General features: G+C 44.4%; 1 protein-coding gene across 1 annotated transcript; it reads left to right on the top strand.

Moving 5' to 3' along the window:
• Window positions 1-45: 45 nt before the first annotated feature.
• On the top strand, window positions 46-14,927 carry lss (lanosterol synthase (2,3-oxidosqualene-lanosterol cyclase)). The gene is made up of 22 exons (XM_055870815.1): window positions 46-155; window positions 567-735; window positions 6,254-6,392; window positions 6,734-6,842; window positions 7,046-7,167; window positions 7,408-7,504; window positions 7,711-7,846; window positions 8,013-8,121; window positions 8,213-8,331; window positions 8,768-8,865; window positions 8,961-8,988; window positions 9,149-9,205; window positions 9,406-9,477; window positions 9,652-9,702; window positions 9,926-10,075; window positions 10,320-10,416; window positions 10,552-10,657; window positions 10,744-10,809; window positions 11,033-11,113; window positions 11,271-11,444; window positions 12,959-13,037; window positions 13,311-14,927. Exons 1-22 carry the CDS (start codon window positions 139-141, stop codon window positions 13,446-13,448), a joined length of 2,214 nt encoding a protein of 737 aa, XP_055726790.1. The 5' UTR covers window positions 46-138; the 3' UTR covers window positions 13,449-14,927.
• Window positions 14,928-17,672: the final 2,745 nt, after the last annotated feature.

Raw genomic sequence — 17,672 nt, 5'->3', positions numbered from 1 at the left:
TTCGCTGTGGCACAAGTTAGTGTTTATCCAACGGAAATATTTTGAAAAGAACTTCAATTCCCACAGTATCACAAATGGGGGCCGATCCTGTGGATCAGCTGAAGTTTGCGGAAGATTTAATTCATTCATAAGGTTTTAATGATGACCGAGGGAACGTAAGTACAGAACATGTTCAATTATGTGTATTACATATATGCTATAAAAATAAACGTTTGTAGCAAGTTATAACTGTTGCTAATTGATTGGTAGCTGATTGTTTTGTGCTCAACCATTAACTTGATCAGAAAGGACATGCATGCTCATTAGGAAAGGAACAGGAGACATGTCAACGACTGTATCAATTTCAACAATGACCATTAAGTACAATACTAATTGTGGTGCAGAATAACGCAAGCGCCACACCCACTGGGCACAGACTTCAATTCAACGTCTATTCCACGTTGGTTCAACGTAATGTCATTGAAATGACGTGGAAACAACGTCGATTCAACCAGTGTGTCCCCAGTGGATACGCGCGCCCATGAATTCCATACGCATACGCGCGCTGTCAATTCTTGCACCCTCAGATGCCTTCGTAGGAGGGGGGGACCGTACAAGACGGAGCCAGCGACAGACCTGACCCGCTGGAGGCTGAGTAACATAGAGGGCAGGCAGACATGGCGCTATGTAGAGGATCAAGACACATCAGACAGGGAGCAGACTATGCTTGAAGCCCATTCACTTGGTTTGGATACGGTACACATACTCATCAATGTTTATTTTTCACTAGCCATTGGGTATATCACCTGTATCTACTAAAAGAGAGGACTTACCTAGGCAACCTTCTCTCGATGCATTTCATATTATTCTGTACCGAAATCCGAGATACTAATTAGTATGAAGTTACTTTTATTCTGTACTTAAATCCGAGACACTATTTAGTATGATGTTACGTTTCATATGGTATGTATTCATTTGTGGTTGTCCATCACTCATTTCATATGATATGTTACGAATTACAATTAGCATTATATGTCACGAGTTTGCTAAATACACTGCTCAAAAAAATAAAGGGAACACTTAAACAACACAATGTAACTCCAAGTCAATCACACTTCTGTGAAATCAAACTGTCCACTTAGCAAGCAACACTGATTGACAATAAATTTCACATGCTGTTGTGCAAATGGAATAGACAAAAGGTGGAAATTATAGGCAATTAGTAAGACACCCCCAAAAAAGGAATGGTTCTGCAGGTGGTGACCACACACCACTTCTCAGTTCCTATGCTTCCTGGCTGATGTTTTGGTCACTTTTGAATGCTGGCAGTGCTTTCACTCTAGTGGTAGCATGAGACGGAGTCTACAACCCACACAAGTGGCTCAGGTAGTGCAGTTCATCCAGGATGGCACATCAATGCGAGCTGTGGCAAAAAGGTTTGCTGTGTCTGTCAGCGTAGTGTCCAGAGCATGGAGGCACTACCAGGAGACAGGCCAGTACATCAGGAGACGTGGAGGAGGCCGTAGGAGGGCAACAACCCAGCAGCAGGACCGCTACCTCCGCCTTTGTGCAAGGAGGTGCAGTGCCAGCTCCCTGCAAAATGACCTCCAGCAGGCCACAAATGTGCATGTGTCTGCTCAAATGGTCAGAAACAGACTCCATGAGAGTGGTATGAGGGCCCGACGTCCACAGGTGGGGGTTGTGCTTACAGCCCAACACCGTGCAGGACGTTTGGCATTTGCCAGAGAACACCAAGATTGGCAAATTCGCCACTGGTGCCCTGTGCTCTTCACAGATGAAAGCAGGTTCACACTGAGCACATGTGACAGACGTGACAGAGTCTGGAGACGCCGTGGAAAACGTTCTGCTGCCTGCAACATCCTCCAGCATGACCGGTTTGGCGGTGGGTCAGTCATGGTGTGGGGTGGCATTTCTTTGTGGGGCCGCACAGCCCTCCATGTGCTCCATGTCCTGACACATGCACATTTGTGGCCTGCTGGAGGTTATTTTGCAGGGCGCTGGCAGTGCACCTCCTTGCACAAAGGCAGAGGTAGCGGTCCTGCTGCTGGGTTGTTGCCCTCCTACGGCCTCCTCCACGTCTCCTGATGTACTGGCCTGTCTCCTGGTAGTGCCTCCATGCTCTGGACACTACGCTGACAGACACAGCAAACCTTTTTGCCACAGCTCGCATTGATGTGCCATCCTGGATGAACTGCACTACCTGAGCCACTTGTGTGGGTTGTAGACTCCGTCTCATGCTACCACTAGAGTGAAAGCACTGCCAGCATTCAAAAGTGACCAAAACATCAGCCAGGAAGCATAGGAACTGAGAAGTGGTGTGTGGTCACCACCTGCAGAACCATTCCTTTTTTGGGGGTGTCTTACTAATTGCCTATAATTTCCACCTTTTGTCTATTCCATTTGCACAACAGCATGTGAAATTTATTGTCAATCAGTGTTGCTTCCTAAGTGGACAGTTTGATTTCACAGAAGTGTGATTGACTTGGAGTTACATTGTATTGTTTAAGTGTTCCCTTTATTTTTTTGAGCAGTGTATATAACAAGCTGCAAATTTGCCACACATATGATACTTTTGGTCATGTAGTGTATGTGGACACTTGCTCGTTGAACATCTCATTCCAAAATCATGGGCATTAATATGGAGTTGGTCCCCCCCTTTGCTGCTATAACAGCTTCCACTTTTCTGGGAAGGCTTTCCACTAGATGTTGGAACATTGCTGCGGGGTCTTGCTTCCATTCAGCCACGAGCACTAGTGAGGTCGGGCAGTGATGTTGGACGGTTAGGCCAGGTTTGCAGTCGGTGTTCCAATTAATCTCAAAGGTGTTTGATGGGCTTGAGGTCAGGGCTGTGCAGGCCAGTCAAGTTCTTCCACACCGATCTCAACAAACCATTTCTGTATGGACCTCGCTTTATGCACAGGGCCATTGTAATGCTGAAACAGAAAAGGGCCTTCCCCAAACTGTTGCCACAAAGTTGGAAGCGCAGAATCGTCTAGAAAGTCATTGTATGCTGTAGCGTTAAGATTTCCATTCACTGGAACTAAGGGGCCCAGCCGGAACGATGAAAAGCAGCCTCAGACCATTATTCCTCCTCCACCAAACTTTACAGTTAGCACTATGCATTCGGCAGATAGCGTTCTTCTGGCATCCGCCAAACCCAGAATCGTCCGTCGGACTTCCAGATGGTGAAGCGTGATTCATCACTCCAGAGAACGCATTTCCACTGCTCCAGAGTCCAATGGCCGCGAGCTTTACGACACTCCAGACAACGCTTGGCATTGCTCATGGTGATCTTAGGATTCTGTGCGGCTACTCGGCCATGGAAACTCATTTCATGAAGCTCCGGATGAAGACTTGTTGTGCTGACGTTGCTTCCAGAGGCAGTTTGGAACTCGGTAGGGAATGTTGCAACCGAGGACAGGCGATTTTTTTTTTTTGTTGGTTTTTTTAAATTTTATTTTATTTTTTTATACACGTGCTTCAGCACTTGGCGGTCCCATTCTGTGAGCTTGTGTGGCCTACCACTTCACATTTGAGCCGTTGTTGCTCCTAGATGTTTCCACTTCACAATAACAGCACTTACAGTTGACCAGGGCAGACACTTTCCGAACTGACTTGTTGGGAAGGTGGCATACTATGACGGTGCCACGTTGAAAGTCACTGAGATCTTCAGAAAGGCCATTCTAGTGCCAATGTTTTTCTATGGAGATTGCATGGCTGTATGCTCAATTTTATACACCAGTCAGCAACGGGTGTGGCTGAAATACCCGAATCCACTCATTTGAAGGGGTGACCACATACTTTTGTATATATTGTGTATGTTACAAATTCTGGCTAGGTGGCTAACGTTAGCTAGGCTAGAGGTTAGGGTTAAGTTTAGGAGTTAGGTTTAGGTTAGGGAAAGGGTTAGGAGACATGCTAAGTAGTTGCAGAAGTTTTAAGTAGTTGAAAAATGAGGTCTACATCTCTTATGTAACCATATGAAACCTAACATTACATACTAATTTCAGTGTCTCGGATTTACTCTTACTATGTTACGTCTAGTCTATGAGAACAGACTGACCTAGGCTATTTGAAGCGTAAGCATTAGGCATGACAGGTAGCCTTAAGGCTAGAGCGTTAGGCCAATAACCGCAAGGTTGCTGGTTCGAATACTGGAGCCAACCAGGTGAAAAATCTGTCGCTGTGTCCTTGAGCAAGGCACATAACCCTAATTGCTTCAGGGGTGCTGTACAATTGTGACCCCACTCCATGTGGGTGTCTCAGGGGTAGTTGATTTGCCCAAAACAATGAAATAAATAACATTTCCATTGCACACTTGTATTGCATTTTTTGTATTGCCGACATGTCCCCTTAGTAGGCCGTCATTGTAAATAAGAATTTGTTCTTAATTGACTTAAATCAATATAAATCTATCAGGTAAAATACACTGCTCAAAAAAATAAAGGGAACACTTAAACAACACAATGTAACTCCAAGTCAATCACACTTCTGTGAAATCAAACTGTCCACTTAGGAAGCAACACTGATTGACAATAAATTTCACATGCTGTTGTGCAAATGGAATAGACAAAAGGTGGAAATTATAGGCAAATAGCAAGACACCCCCCAAAACAGGAGTGATTCTGCAGGTGGTGACCACAGACCACTTCTCAGTTCCTATGCTTCCTGGCTGATGTTTTGGTCACTTTTGAATGCTGGCTGTGCTCTCACTCTAGTGGTAGCATGAGACGGAGTCTACAACCCACACAAGTGGCTCAGGTAGTGCAGTTCATCCAGGATGGCACATCAATGCGAGCTGTGGCAAAAAGGTTTGCTGTGTCTGTCAGCGTAGTGTCCAGAGCATGCAGGCCCTACCAGGAGACAGGCCAGTACATCAGGAGACGTGGAGGAGGCCGTAGGAGGGCAACAACCCAGCAGCAGGACCGGTACCTCCGCCTTAGTGCAAGGAGGTGCACTGCCAGAGCCCTGCAAAATGACCTCCAGCAGGCCAAAAATGTGCATGTGTCAGCATATGGTCTCACAAGGGGTCTGAGGATCTCATCTCGGTACCTAATGGCAGTCAGGCTACCTCTGGCGAGCACATGGAGGGCTGTGCAGCCCCACAAAGAAATGCCACCCCACACCATGACTGACCCATTGCCAAACCGGTCATGCTGGAGGATGTTGCAGGCAGCAGAACGTTCTCCACGGCGTCTCCAGACTCTGTCACGTCTGTCACATGTGCTCAGTGTGAACCTGCTTTCATCTGTGAAGAGCACAGGGCGCCCGCCAGTGGCGAATTTGCCAATCTTGGTGTTCTCTGGCAAATGCCAAACGTCCTGCACGGTGTTGGGCTGTAAGCGCAACCCCCAACTGTGGACGTCGGGCCCTCATACCACCCTCATGGAGTCTGTTTCTGACCGTTTGAGCAGACACATGCACATTTGTGGCCTGCTGGAGGTCATTTTCCAGGGCGCTGGCAGTGCACCTCCTTGCACAAAGGCGGAGGTAGCGGTCCTGCTGCTGGGTTGTTGCCCTCCTACGGCCTCCTCCACGTCTCCTGATATACTGGCCTGTCTCCTGGTAGCGCCTGCATGCTCTGGACACTACGCTGACAGACACAGCAAACCTTTTTGCCACAGTTCGCATTGTTGTGCCATCCTGGATGAACTGCACTACCTGAGCCACTTGTGTGGGTTGTAGACTCCGTCTCATGCTACCACTAGAGTGAGAGCACCGCCAGCATTCAAAAGTGACCAAAACATCAGCCAGGAAGCATAGGAACTGAGAAGTGGTCTGTGGTCACCACCTGCAGAATCACTCCTGTTTTGGGGGGTGTCTTGCTAATTGCCTATAATTTCCACCTTTTGTCTATTCCATTTGCACAACAGCATGTGAAATGTATTGTCAATCAGTGTTGCTTCCTAAGTGGACAGTTTGATTTCACAGAAGTGTGATTGACTTGGAGTTACATTGTGTTATTTAAGTGTTCCCTTTATTTTTTTGAGCAGTGTATAAGCACCCCCCAAATTATTATAATATATTATTAGTTGAAGCCATAAACCGTATGGTTGAAACCCTTGCAAGAATAAGTGCATATTCTCTCATCCTAACCTCTTATATGTCTCATTGAAGTATAAATTCAATGATAGAATAGTTGGGCCCCACAAGAACAAAAGGTGGAACTAAATCTCTCCTCTAAAGAGCTTGTCATTAATGTTGTGACCTTTGACCCATGCTTTGTTGTGACAGTACCTATGCCCCTCTACAGAGTAAATTCATCCCTGGCTCTCCCTCAGCCCACACTGCAGTGGAGTCAGCCCGGAAGGGCATGGCATTCTACAGCCTGCTCCAGGCAGAAGATGGCCACTGGGCAGGAGACTACGGAGGACCCCTCTTTCTGCTACCAGGTACACACAATTAGATGCACTTTCAAAGGACGTACAGTATGCATCTCGTAAAATTAAATGTCTGCATAATGCCATCCAATATTAACTTCCATATTTACAGATAATGTATGTACACATAACAAGCACGGTCATTGAGTTTTATTGTGTCATGTCCATGGGAAAATAACAGTGGACGGGGTCGCACGTGGTGTGCATTATCGTGTACATGATGCCATGGTAGTTATAATGTTATACATGGGTTATGATAACAGTAAAAACACTCAAGTTAACGATGAGACTCACATCTGTACTTACAACATCTGAGGTGACATCAGTGGTCTTTCTGTCTGTGCTATCCTCAGGTCTCCTGATCACCTGTCACATAACCCAGATCCCTCTCCCTGAGGCCTGGAAGAAGGAGATGGTGAGATACCTGCGCTCTGTCCAGCTGGCTGATGGAGGCTGGGGCCTGTGAGTGTTCTCATCACTGCTCTCCTTCACTTCTACCCCAAAATACAGTGTGAAAATAAGAGGGATGCCCACGCACACTGTTTAGATATTCTCCAGTAGTTTAATTAGCAATGTTTCTACCACAGCTTATGAAGCTTTTGAGTATCAGCGCAATCAAAGCTTCAAAGATTTCTTATTGTTGTGTTTTGGTCATTTGTTGTCAGACACGTTGAAGACAAGTCCACAGTGTTTGGCACGGCCCTCAGCTACACCACCCTGAGGATTCTGGGAGTGGGACCGGATGACCCGGATATGGTTAGGGCCAGGAACAACCTGCACAGCAAAGGTCTTATTTAACTGTTGAATTTTTGGGGGGGTCAATTAATTGAGCTCTTTGTTGGTGTATGTTGGTGGAACCAAAGAAATATGCTGTTAGAAAAAAATTAAATGGAATGTTGGAGAGCATCACCTGTATATGTTTTAAACCTGAAATAAAAAGTGTCTAAATGCTTTTAACCTCAAATAAGAGGTGAAATTGTTACCATTATAGAGTCAGATCATGTCTGTGTGTCTGTCTGTTGTACAGGAGGCGCGGTTGGCATCCCCTCCTGGGGTAAATTCTGGTTGGCCATCCTCAATGTGTACAGCTGGGAAGGAATGAACACACTCCTCCCGGAGATGTGGTATGCTTGATGTCCTGATACGAATTTGATCAGAATTGTACATAGATTTTATTCACCTTTATACAGCACCTATGCATAAAAGTTGAAATTGGATAGACAACTCACGCTTGAATAGTTGTGAACTTTAACCTTGATTTGGGACATTGATTCCCTCAGCTATGTTTCAACTTGTCCTGTTCTTTGGTCCATGTTTGTCCTCTATTCAGGCTGTTCCCTACCTGGTTCCCTGCTCACCCATCCACTCTCTGGTGCCACTGTCGCCAGGTCTACCTCCCTATGAGCTACTGCTATGCTGTCAGGTTTGCTGCCAAGGAGGACCCCCTGGTGCTCAGCCTCAGACAGGTGCAGTAGTTACTTCACACCACCTGGGGGCGACATGTTGCTGTCATAGTGCTCCACTCACTCCGGCCAGAAGTTACACAAGTAGGCACAGCCACAAGATCAGCTAGAATAAGATGGAGCTGCAATAGAGTGCATGGACTTAGTAGCATCCTTCTCTGTTCTATAGGAGCTGTATGTCCAGGACTATGCCACCATCAACTGGCCTGGTCAGCGGAACAATGTGGCGGCATGTGACATGTACACACCACACAGCACACTACTCACCGTGGCTTACAGTAAGCACTGCACATACTTTATTAATAGTTTGTGAGTGGTCATTTGTGACTACGTTATAACTGTAACCTTGAATTCTCTGTTCTTCTTCAGTGGTCATGAACGTGTATGAGGCCCACCACAGCAGCAGTCTACGAGGAAGAGCGGTTAAAGAGCTGTACGACCACATACAGGCTGACGACCGTTTCACCAAGTGCATCAGCATCGGCCCAGTAAGAAACTGAACTTTAATCAAAGTACTTTTTTTTTATGCCACCTGTGTTTTAGGATTATCTAGTATTTCCTTGCACTTCAGCTGGAATCCTTCTTTGTGAAACATTGGTTTGCAATATTTTCACATCAAAGAAGTTACTGCGAACAATGAACACAGTTCTTTCCCCTCAGACATCATTGCACGCGCGGTAGAACAGAAGCATATGTACTGCATTTTTTCTTTACCTTGATATGCAACGCTTCCCCACCTCTGCTTCTTCAACGAAACAAAAACAACAACGGCCGTGGGGCGGATAACATTAGTGGCGCTGTTTCCCCTAGTGCGGATTCCATCATTAATGCTGTTTTGGCCGTTTACACTATGGTTTAAGTTGATCCAGAATTGTGTGTCAGTTGTTGCGTGGTGGTGGTTTAACACCTAGTTTCACTCCTCAGATCTCCAAAACGATCAACATGCTGGTGCGCTGGCACGTGGACGGACCCTCCTCCACTGCCTTCCAGGAGCACGTGTCCAGGATCCCAGACTACCTCTGGTCAGTCACTTAGTGAGTCAGTTGTATGTGACAATGCAGTAGGTTGTGAGCGTGTTTATTTACATGTTTGTTTTTCATTTCCTGGTTCGCGATAGGCTGGGATTGGATGGTATGAAAATGCAGGTATGTTGGGTATTGGCTAGCCATGATATACATAATGTCGTTAATCTTTTGCATTATGGGCCGGTTTCCTGACCCAAATTAAGAAGACAGAAAAGCACTAAAAAGCACTTTTAATGTCTGACCTGTTTTCCTGACATGCGGTCTGGTTGTGTTCCTATAGGGGACCAATGGATCACAGCTATGGGACACGGCTTTCGCAGCTCAGGCGTTCCTAGAGGTGAGATATTCATATTGATTTTACGCTACAAAGACTACAAAGAACCCATCTGACTTGTTCATCATGCTTTACGTTCTGCGTGCATTACTCTCCATTCACGTGATGATTGATAACTGTAAAGATGTCAAAATTGAGAGGATGATGTGTTGTTGTTCACATTTCTAACGTTTTTGTGTTTTTTCTCAATCGGGGTCATTCAGGCAGGGGCTCAGGACAGCCCCAGGTTAGAAGAGTGTCTTAAACACGCCCACCAGTTCCTCACCATCACACAGGTGAGAGCGTCACAGCAAATGGGCATGAGTTCCTCACACAGGTCAGAGAGTTTAGTGTATTGGCTCGCTCCCAGACAAAACACCTTGAGGGAACACATTCCTCGGTTCCTAATACACCTGCTGCTTTTATCTGGATTTTTTTCCGATGTCTAACCAGTTTTCTCATTTCACCAGATACCAGACAACCCCCCAGAATACCAGAAATACTACAGACAGATGAACAAGGTGAACCATTACTACCAGTCAGAGGAAGTGTCTGCGTGTCCTGTATGGGTGTGTTTGTCCTGCAAGACCGTGTGCGTGTGTCCTGCATGGTCGTGTGTGAGTGATTGTGTGTATTTGTCCTGCACATCCGTGTGTCCTGCATGGTTGTGTGCGTGCATTTGTGTGTGTGTGTCTATGCGCGCTTACATGCATGAATGTGTGTTTGTGTCTGTGTGTGTATCAGGGAGGGTTCCCCTTCAGCACGCGGGACTGTGGCTGGATCGTGGCCGACTGCACGGCAGAGGGCCTAAAATCAGTGATGCTTCTGCAGGAACACTGTCCCTTCATCAGTCAGCACGTCCCCTCAGAGCGCCTGTGTGACTCCGTCAATGTGGTCAGTGGCAACACCAACTAACTTCTATCTACTGTACAACCAATCACAGTTTTTACCACAACTTGATATATCGTGTCGGGGGCTTTTCTCGATCTTTCATGTATTATCCTCTCTACTATCTCCCCAACTTTCAACTTCTTTCAAGATGATGTCTCACGGTGCTGATAATAATGTTTGATTCCATCATACGACAAAAAAGCAACATACAATACTGACACTTGCCCTGGTTGACTGTGTGTTGCAGTTGCTAAGCATGAGAAACAGAGATGGCGGTTTTGCCACTTATGAGACCAAGCGAGGAGGGAGACTGTTGGAGCTACTCAACCCCTCAGAGGTGTTTGGTGAGTTTTTCATCTCACCGACCCCCCCCCCCCCCCCCTCCCTGTGTTGTATTTATGGATATAATACTTTTTTTAGGATATAAATACAAGCTTTGTACTCTCTCCCACCACCACCCCCCTCTCTCTTTCTTTCAGGTGACATCATGATAGACTACACCTATGTGGAGTGCACCTCAGCAGTCATGCAGGCTCTGAGACACTTCCAGCGCGTGTACCCTGAATACCGGACAGAGGAGATCAGGTACATGCTATACCTCTAGCCTGGAACCCTAACCCTCTCCAAGCTGCTGCCTAAAAGCATCACTTTTTCTACATGTTTTAACTCAGGTCCACTCTGAGAGAAGGATTGGAGTACTGCCGGAGGGTGCAGAGGCCTGATGGGTCATGGGAAGGGTAAGTAGCTTCCGGTCTCACTTACAGTGCATTCAGAAAGTTGCCATGTGATTTGAATGCCAGTGCCTGTGATTTGAATGTCATGTTGTTAATTCTTCTGTGTCATATGGACCATTTAGATATGTGTCCTTCCTAGGGTTGCAAAATTCTGAGGGAATAAGCAGGAAATCCTACTGTACTTTTTCAACCCTAGTCCTTTCTTATTTTGGTGTGTGTTGCCTAGATCCTGGGGAGTGTGCTTCACCTATGGGGTCTGGTTCGGCTTGGAGGCCTTCGCCTGCATGGGTCACACCTACCATGATGGGTAAGGATCCTTAGTGCTGGAGGAAGACGTGTACGCACACACCACATTCAAAGGAAACACGAATGTCTGTGGAATCGTTTTTTCAAACCTTTAAAAATACATCTTTCCCTCTCTCTCACTCTGTCTTTGTCTGTTTCTGTCTTCTTTCTCTCTCCAGCGGTGGTGTGTGTAAGGAGGTGCAGAGTGCCTGTGACTTCCTGGTGGCCCACCAGATGGAGGATGGGGGCTGGGGTGAGGACTTTGAGTCCTGTGAGCAGCGTCGCTACGTACAGAGTGCTAACTCCCAGATCCACAATACCTGCTGGGCCCTGCTGGGCCTCATGGCTGCTAGGTAACAGTAACTATTTATGTAACTGCCTTGTAATGACTTATTTAACTAACGTAAACTCACTCACTTTTGTACATCGCCTTTGTCCGTACAATTGACCTTATTTTAGCGCCCCAAAAACGTAATACTTCCAGATCAACTGTAATGTCAATACCATTGTAAAGCACAATTTCTCCCCTTTCCAACAAAATCCATGCCGAGACCTCCAAGCTGCCCGTTTCTGCATGATTCAAGAAGGCAATGAGCTCCGTCGGGTGTTTTTAAAAATGGTGGGTGGGGAAGCGAAACTAATGCGTGATAGTGAGAAGGAGAGATGTCGTGTGGGGAAACTGCTTTTTTTCACTCGATCTGTCCAACTTATCACCTTATCGCCTCTAAAATGTAAATAAAACACTATAAAGAGTTTATATAATGTGTCATTACATACCTATTTGAAGGTTTGTGTCAAATTTGAATTGGGTTTTTAGGGCGGTGCTAAAGTGATCGTCAGAAGTAAACAGCGGCTTTTGAGAGTCATGATCGCTTGCAGTGATGACGCAAAAAATAGCTAGGTATCCCCCCTTACCTCCATCACTGTCCATTTCTTGTTTTTAAATTATGAGAGAAGTGCTACACCTGGTGGGGAGAGATTGTAAGACAGAAATAGTTGCTTTATGCGTGCTGTACGTTACGACGTGACACGTCACGATGTAATGGAGGGTCCGTTTTTTCAACTTTTCTCCAATACTATAGAACCATTACCATGTCGATCAACGCTTGAATAGAAACGTAGTTCACACCCCAGATTTTGAAGTCAACACAGTCGCTACAGTCCCATTAGTTTTCTTTGCAGCCTCGTGTGAATGTCGCGGTTGCGCACATTTGTACGGAATGGGGTGTGTTTACGTTACCTTGTAACTACCTATGAGACTACCTTGTAACTACCTTTTACAACTACTGTTAGGTTCTAAATAACAGGGTAAAAACTGACGGACAACTATAAAAGCTCAAACCACGTTTATTCAGCCAAAGGGTCGGACAGCAGAACAGACAAATACATGTTTCCACCAGCACAAGTGTATATATACCCCAATCTGTGTGAAGTACCCTCCTTCCCTCTAAACATGACTTCTTTATTGCTAGGCAGGAAGTTAAGTGATGCGGGCAATAAACTGTTCCTTCTCCCTTAATGTGACCTGACCTGACCCCAACCCCCATTCCTCACTAAACCACCTCCCTTCACCCTTATCAGTGACTGCAACCATGTGATTGCCTTTCCTTTACTCAGTACATTCCAAGCACAATTGCCTCCACCATATACATTCCTCCTACAGATAAACTGCTGGTGTAGAAACCAGACTATGGCACTCCTCATTTCCATCGGATATCTGATAATTAACAATATTTAAAGTTTAAGAGTCAGAACCCATCACTACCTTGTAACTACATGGTTTAAAACAATATTAAATAAAGTGGGACCAATGAACCTCAGTATGTTCAAGTTGTAGACCCACAATCTCTTCTCTGCTCTGTGGCAGGTACCCAGATGCACAGGTGATTGAGAGAGGAATACAGCTGTTGGTTGACAAGCAGCTGCCCAATGGAGACTGGCCACAGGTGAGTCCCTGCCGCCTGTCACACTGTGCTCAGTGCTTAGCTCCACCCAAGGCTCAAGCATGAAGTTGTCAAATTGTTTAGCATAATCTGTTGTTGAACGTCTGGCCCTCTGGATGTCTGTCATTCTTTCATGTACTGTATTGCAGATTGTGTCAGTGTGTATTTTTGGAGCCCAAGAAGCAGTGTAGAGTATTCTTACTAGAGATACATACTGTGAAGAATAACCTGAAGCTTTATAGATGACCACAACTGTATTTTGGCCTATCTCCTCAGGAAAACATCTCGGGAGTGTTCAATAAGAGCTGTGCCATCAGCTACACTTCCTACAGGAACGTCTTCACCGTGTGGACGCTGGGACGCTTCTTTAACCTCTACCCCTCCAGCCCTCTGGCCGGGAAGGTGAAGCTGTGAGGTCAGCAAGGATTGGAACAGTGCCCTTTCTAATCTATACATAAAGAACGGTCGTGAACAGGGTTGGGGAGTAATGGATTACATGTAATCCGTTAAATGTAACTGATTCTAAAAGTATTTTTTACCTGTAATCCGTTACCAGCTAAAATATTGTAATCAGATTACAGATACTTTTGAAAAACTAGATGATTACTTCAAGGATTACTCTTTCTCAATAACATTCAAATAATCTTAAATGTATTCCGCTTAAGAGAGTCTGACCACAAGTCAGAAACCATTACACACCAAATGGGTTTAATGGAATGTGGGAAAAGAGCAGGAATAGGCTTTTGTAGACTACAGTTCAAGCTATGTCTTCCAGTGGTGCGACTGCTGTCAGAATCAAAGATTATTCATCCAATTTTAATAAACGCTTGGAGGTAAGGACGACAGCAGTGTTGTAGCCTACGGGTGCTAGGATATCACTTATTATTGATATCTATATGGCTCATTGATGTGAATCACACTGCTGCTCAATCTAATTCGTGCTGATAAAAGAAAAATGCCCATAGGCCTAACGAACACATGCTCAAACGCACACACTTTTGATGGACTTAAACAGCTGCAAATTATTGAGATATTAAAGTGTCACCAACAAAAGCTTAAACAATAGGCCTATGGCAAATGCAGCATATGGAATTCATTTTTCACATGCAAATAGCACTTTTCCAAGTCCTATTTTTGAAGACCAAGGGTTATGAAATCAATTGGAAGGATTGGAAATCTGACAGACTTTGATTTTCAATGTGAAGATGTAGCCTACTCATTTTGTTATCTATATTAAAGTAGAAAGCAATGGGTTAAAAGAAGCCTACATAACTATAAAGTAAAGTGCAACATCCATTTATTGCCAGAACTTTGTAAACTCTAACATTGATTTATCCTGCAATAGATGTCATTCAATTGGTAATATTCATTTTTGTCTTCTTCTAATGCCTCTTAAGGGGAAAGTAATATAAAAGTAACTTAAAGTTATCAGATTACGTTACTGAGTTTGGGTCATCCAAAAGTTAGTGATTACAATTTTGGACAGGTAACTAGCAACTGTAATAGATTGAATTTCTAAAGTAACCTCCCCAACCCTGGTCGTAAAAGTGAAGTTTTTCAAGTTTTCTACTGGGTGAGTCCTGAAACGACCTCAACCTTGGGATCACCTAACCTTGCCTGCTATTTTAACATTCCTCTTGCCTTACATTTTGGTGGGACTGAACTCTTTGAAACAAACCTTTTAGCTGCTATGTGAGAAATGAAGGTGTCATTTTGGCATCTGTATTATGACAAAAAAATCGAGCCCGTAAATCAATCTGTAAATAGTGCTGAAATAAAAATGTTTCCATGTTGCCTATTAATATCAACCTTAGTTTCTGAAAATGTATTGATGTAATTGATTTGTAATTAAATCTTATTTTGAAATGCAGAATAAAGTCATTTTGTATGGTTTCACTAATTCACTATTTCTCTCTTGCAACATGATGTTTGAGTGGGATAACAGTGTGAGTCAAACCTACCAACCAGTAGCCCGTGACCCATCCTGCATCAATACACACACATACACACTCTCTTTCACCGAATTTGCCAAATCAAAGTATCTAATGGAATTTAAGGTGCCGTTTTGGGGAGTGTTTGTAAGATCCAGCTTTGTGTGTGTGTGTGTGTGTGTGTGTGATGGTGTAGGGTGCAGCTGTCTGGACAAAAAGCTATCTATGACACTGTCAATCATAGCAATAGTGAAGGGAGATCATATGATAACACACAGTAGAAGTGTTGCACAATAGACAATCCAAAGAAAGGTGTGCTTGATAGGTACATTTCTGTTTTCACCTCCCCATGCCACATCCATTTTGTTTTGTTCCTGAAGCATGACTGCCGATAAGAATGTTGGTACTCACCTCATTCAACCCCTTCTCCATCCACCAGACCTGGGATAATTTGTTTTAAATACGATTTGTGCAAAGTACCTTTTTTCGGGGGAACAAATTGTTTCTTTGTATGTGAATACGGATCCCCCAAAAAACTATTTAAATACAGATCTCAGAAAGGGACTACTTTTTCTAAACAATTTCAACACAGATCTCAGAAAGTAACTACTGTCGTGGAAATTCTAACCAAGTGAGAAAGACTTTGAGCTGGTCAGCAACTCCCTGTTCTTATTTTTAGGGATGCACCGACATGACATTTTTGGCCGATATCCGATATCCTTGCCAAAAAAACTGATACCGATATTAAACATTTTAGCGGCCTTTTAAGCATTCTAGTACAGTTAAATAGTTTAAACACACACACACACTGACTGTTGGCATTTACATATTTCCCCATTACCAGTAAAAACATCAAAACCTTCTTTCACTTACTTGCTGTGCTGTTTTGTTGTTCATTTGTTCAGTCGTTTCATTCTCAACCAGGATTTCATCGTACATGTCAAGCAGTGAAGTTTCAGCTCTGTCTGTCCATGGCCTCTTCTGTCGTGGGTCCTCTTCGTCGGTGTACAATGTCACTGTGTCCATTTCCATCTTGTCCAGCTGTCTGTAACATTTCACATAAACCCTGTTTCTTGCCTGCATCGAAGTAGCGGTCCTTGTACCTAGCTTCGAGCATAGTGGCGACACAGTAAAGAGGCTCAGATAGAATGCCACCGAATCACTTGTTCACAGCCTCTAGTAGAGTACTTTTGCAACTTTTAATCCCACGGTCTGTGTCGGCAGTTTTGTTGAGCAGGCGTTTCAATACCATGACAGAGGGTATCACGTCTGCTGCAGACGCAGTTGAGGAGCTTATTTCTCGAATCAGTTGTTTGAATGGTGCTAGGAGTGTGTTCATGTTTCAAACATGTTCTCAAATGCCATTGAAATGGCAGCCGCGGTATGGGGCTGACATCGCTGGTCCAAATGTCAGTCGTGAATCTAATAGCAGTGACGATCATAGCAAATAGCTAATGGATATGCGTTTCAACAACACTGTGTAACTCCGGTAGAGCAACATCTGAAAAATAGCGCCTACTTGGTAGTGTGTACTGGGGCCTGAGGTTCCCGACCAGTCGGCGAAAGCAAACATCACCCACGACAGAGAACGGTTGATTGTCAACGGCAATGAATTCCATTATCTTGGCGTTAATGGATTTGTCCTTTGATTTGTCTCGCTGATTTGAACTTGTTTAGTTGTTGGAAGTGTGTGCTTAGTTTTTTTTCTGCTTTTCTTCTAAGAGGTCACTGAATGTCTGGGGTGATGCACTTTCAAATTAGTAATTAGGCTTGTGGTATTGAAAGATTTCACTTTCTCCCCTCCTCGGGAAATAATAGCAGCACAAACTTTGCATGTGGCCTTTTTTTTAAATCTTCCTTTGAAACTTCAAAATAGATCCACACAGTAGACATTGTGGGCTAGATTAGGAATGCTGTGTTTCACGTGTAGAGCTGTATTTTTCATGGTGTCATTACGTAATCTACCTACGTTATATAGGTATGCATGTCAGCTTTGACATTGGTTTTGCACATCAGCGTTAAACTACATCGGGCCGATTCCGATATGCTTACCGATATATCGTGCATCCCTACTAATTGTATAGAAACCAGGGTTTGACCCCTAAGACAAGGTTCTTCTTATCAGCTGTCTGTACTAGAGCCATCTCCTCCCTGGTACCTCAGAGTACACAAACACCAATTCAATCTATGGAATGCAGGCTCCAACAGAGGACAAGACCATCATAAATCAGTTGCTAGCCCAAAACCCCAGAGGCCACACACAGACATAGATGAGGGGGTACTGAGAAACCTTATTCGATATTTAAACAGTATTAAAACATAATCTCGTAATTTTCTACCATACTACTTTTCAGAAACTATTGGATTGGCTGCCTTCAACTAATGGCAGGGCTGTATCTGCAATTGCATGTTGAAGATAGAAATAGAATGAATAGAGCACACACAAACTAGGGCAGGACCTAGTTATGAAAACCCTGGCCTAGCGGTTAGAGCGTTGGGCCAGTAACTGAAAGGTCACTGGTTTGAATACCCGAGCCGACAAGGTGAAAAATCTGTCGATGTGCCCTTGAGCAAAGCCCTTAAGCCTAATTTGCTCCAGGGGGGTCATACTACTATGGCTGACCCTGTAAAATGACACATTTTACTGCACCTTTCCTGTGTATGTGACAAAACATTTGTTTTTTTCTCCTTTGAATGTCCATTTCCC

Source organism: Salvelinus fontinalis, chromosome 19 (assembly GCF_029448725.1).
Source record: "Salvelinus fontinalis isolate EN_2023a chromosome 19, ASM2944872v1, whole genome shotgun sequence".
Taxonomy (NCBI): domain Eukaryota; kingdom Metazoa; phylum Chordata; class Actinopteri; order Salmoniformes; family Salmonidae; genus Salvelinus; species Salvelinus fontinalis.
Note: the sequence above shows the minus strand (reverse complement) of the source record. Positions and strands in the feature narration are given on the sequence as shown.

What these genes read in the sequence shown, in the direction of transcription:
- lss (XM_055870815.1), top strand. An exon ending in ACCCCTCTTTCTGCTACCAG is followed by an intron (nt 6,393 to 6,733) that starts GTACACACAATT and finishes TGCTATCCTCAG; the next exon opens with GTCTCCTGATCACCTGTCAC. An exon ending in CTGGGCCTCATGGCTGCTAG is followed by an intron (nt 11,445 to 12,958) that starts GTAACAGTAACT and finishes GCTCTGTGGCAG; the next exon opens with GTACCCAGATGCACAGGTGA.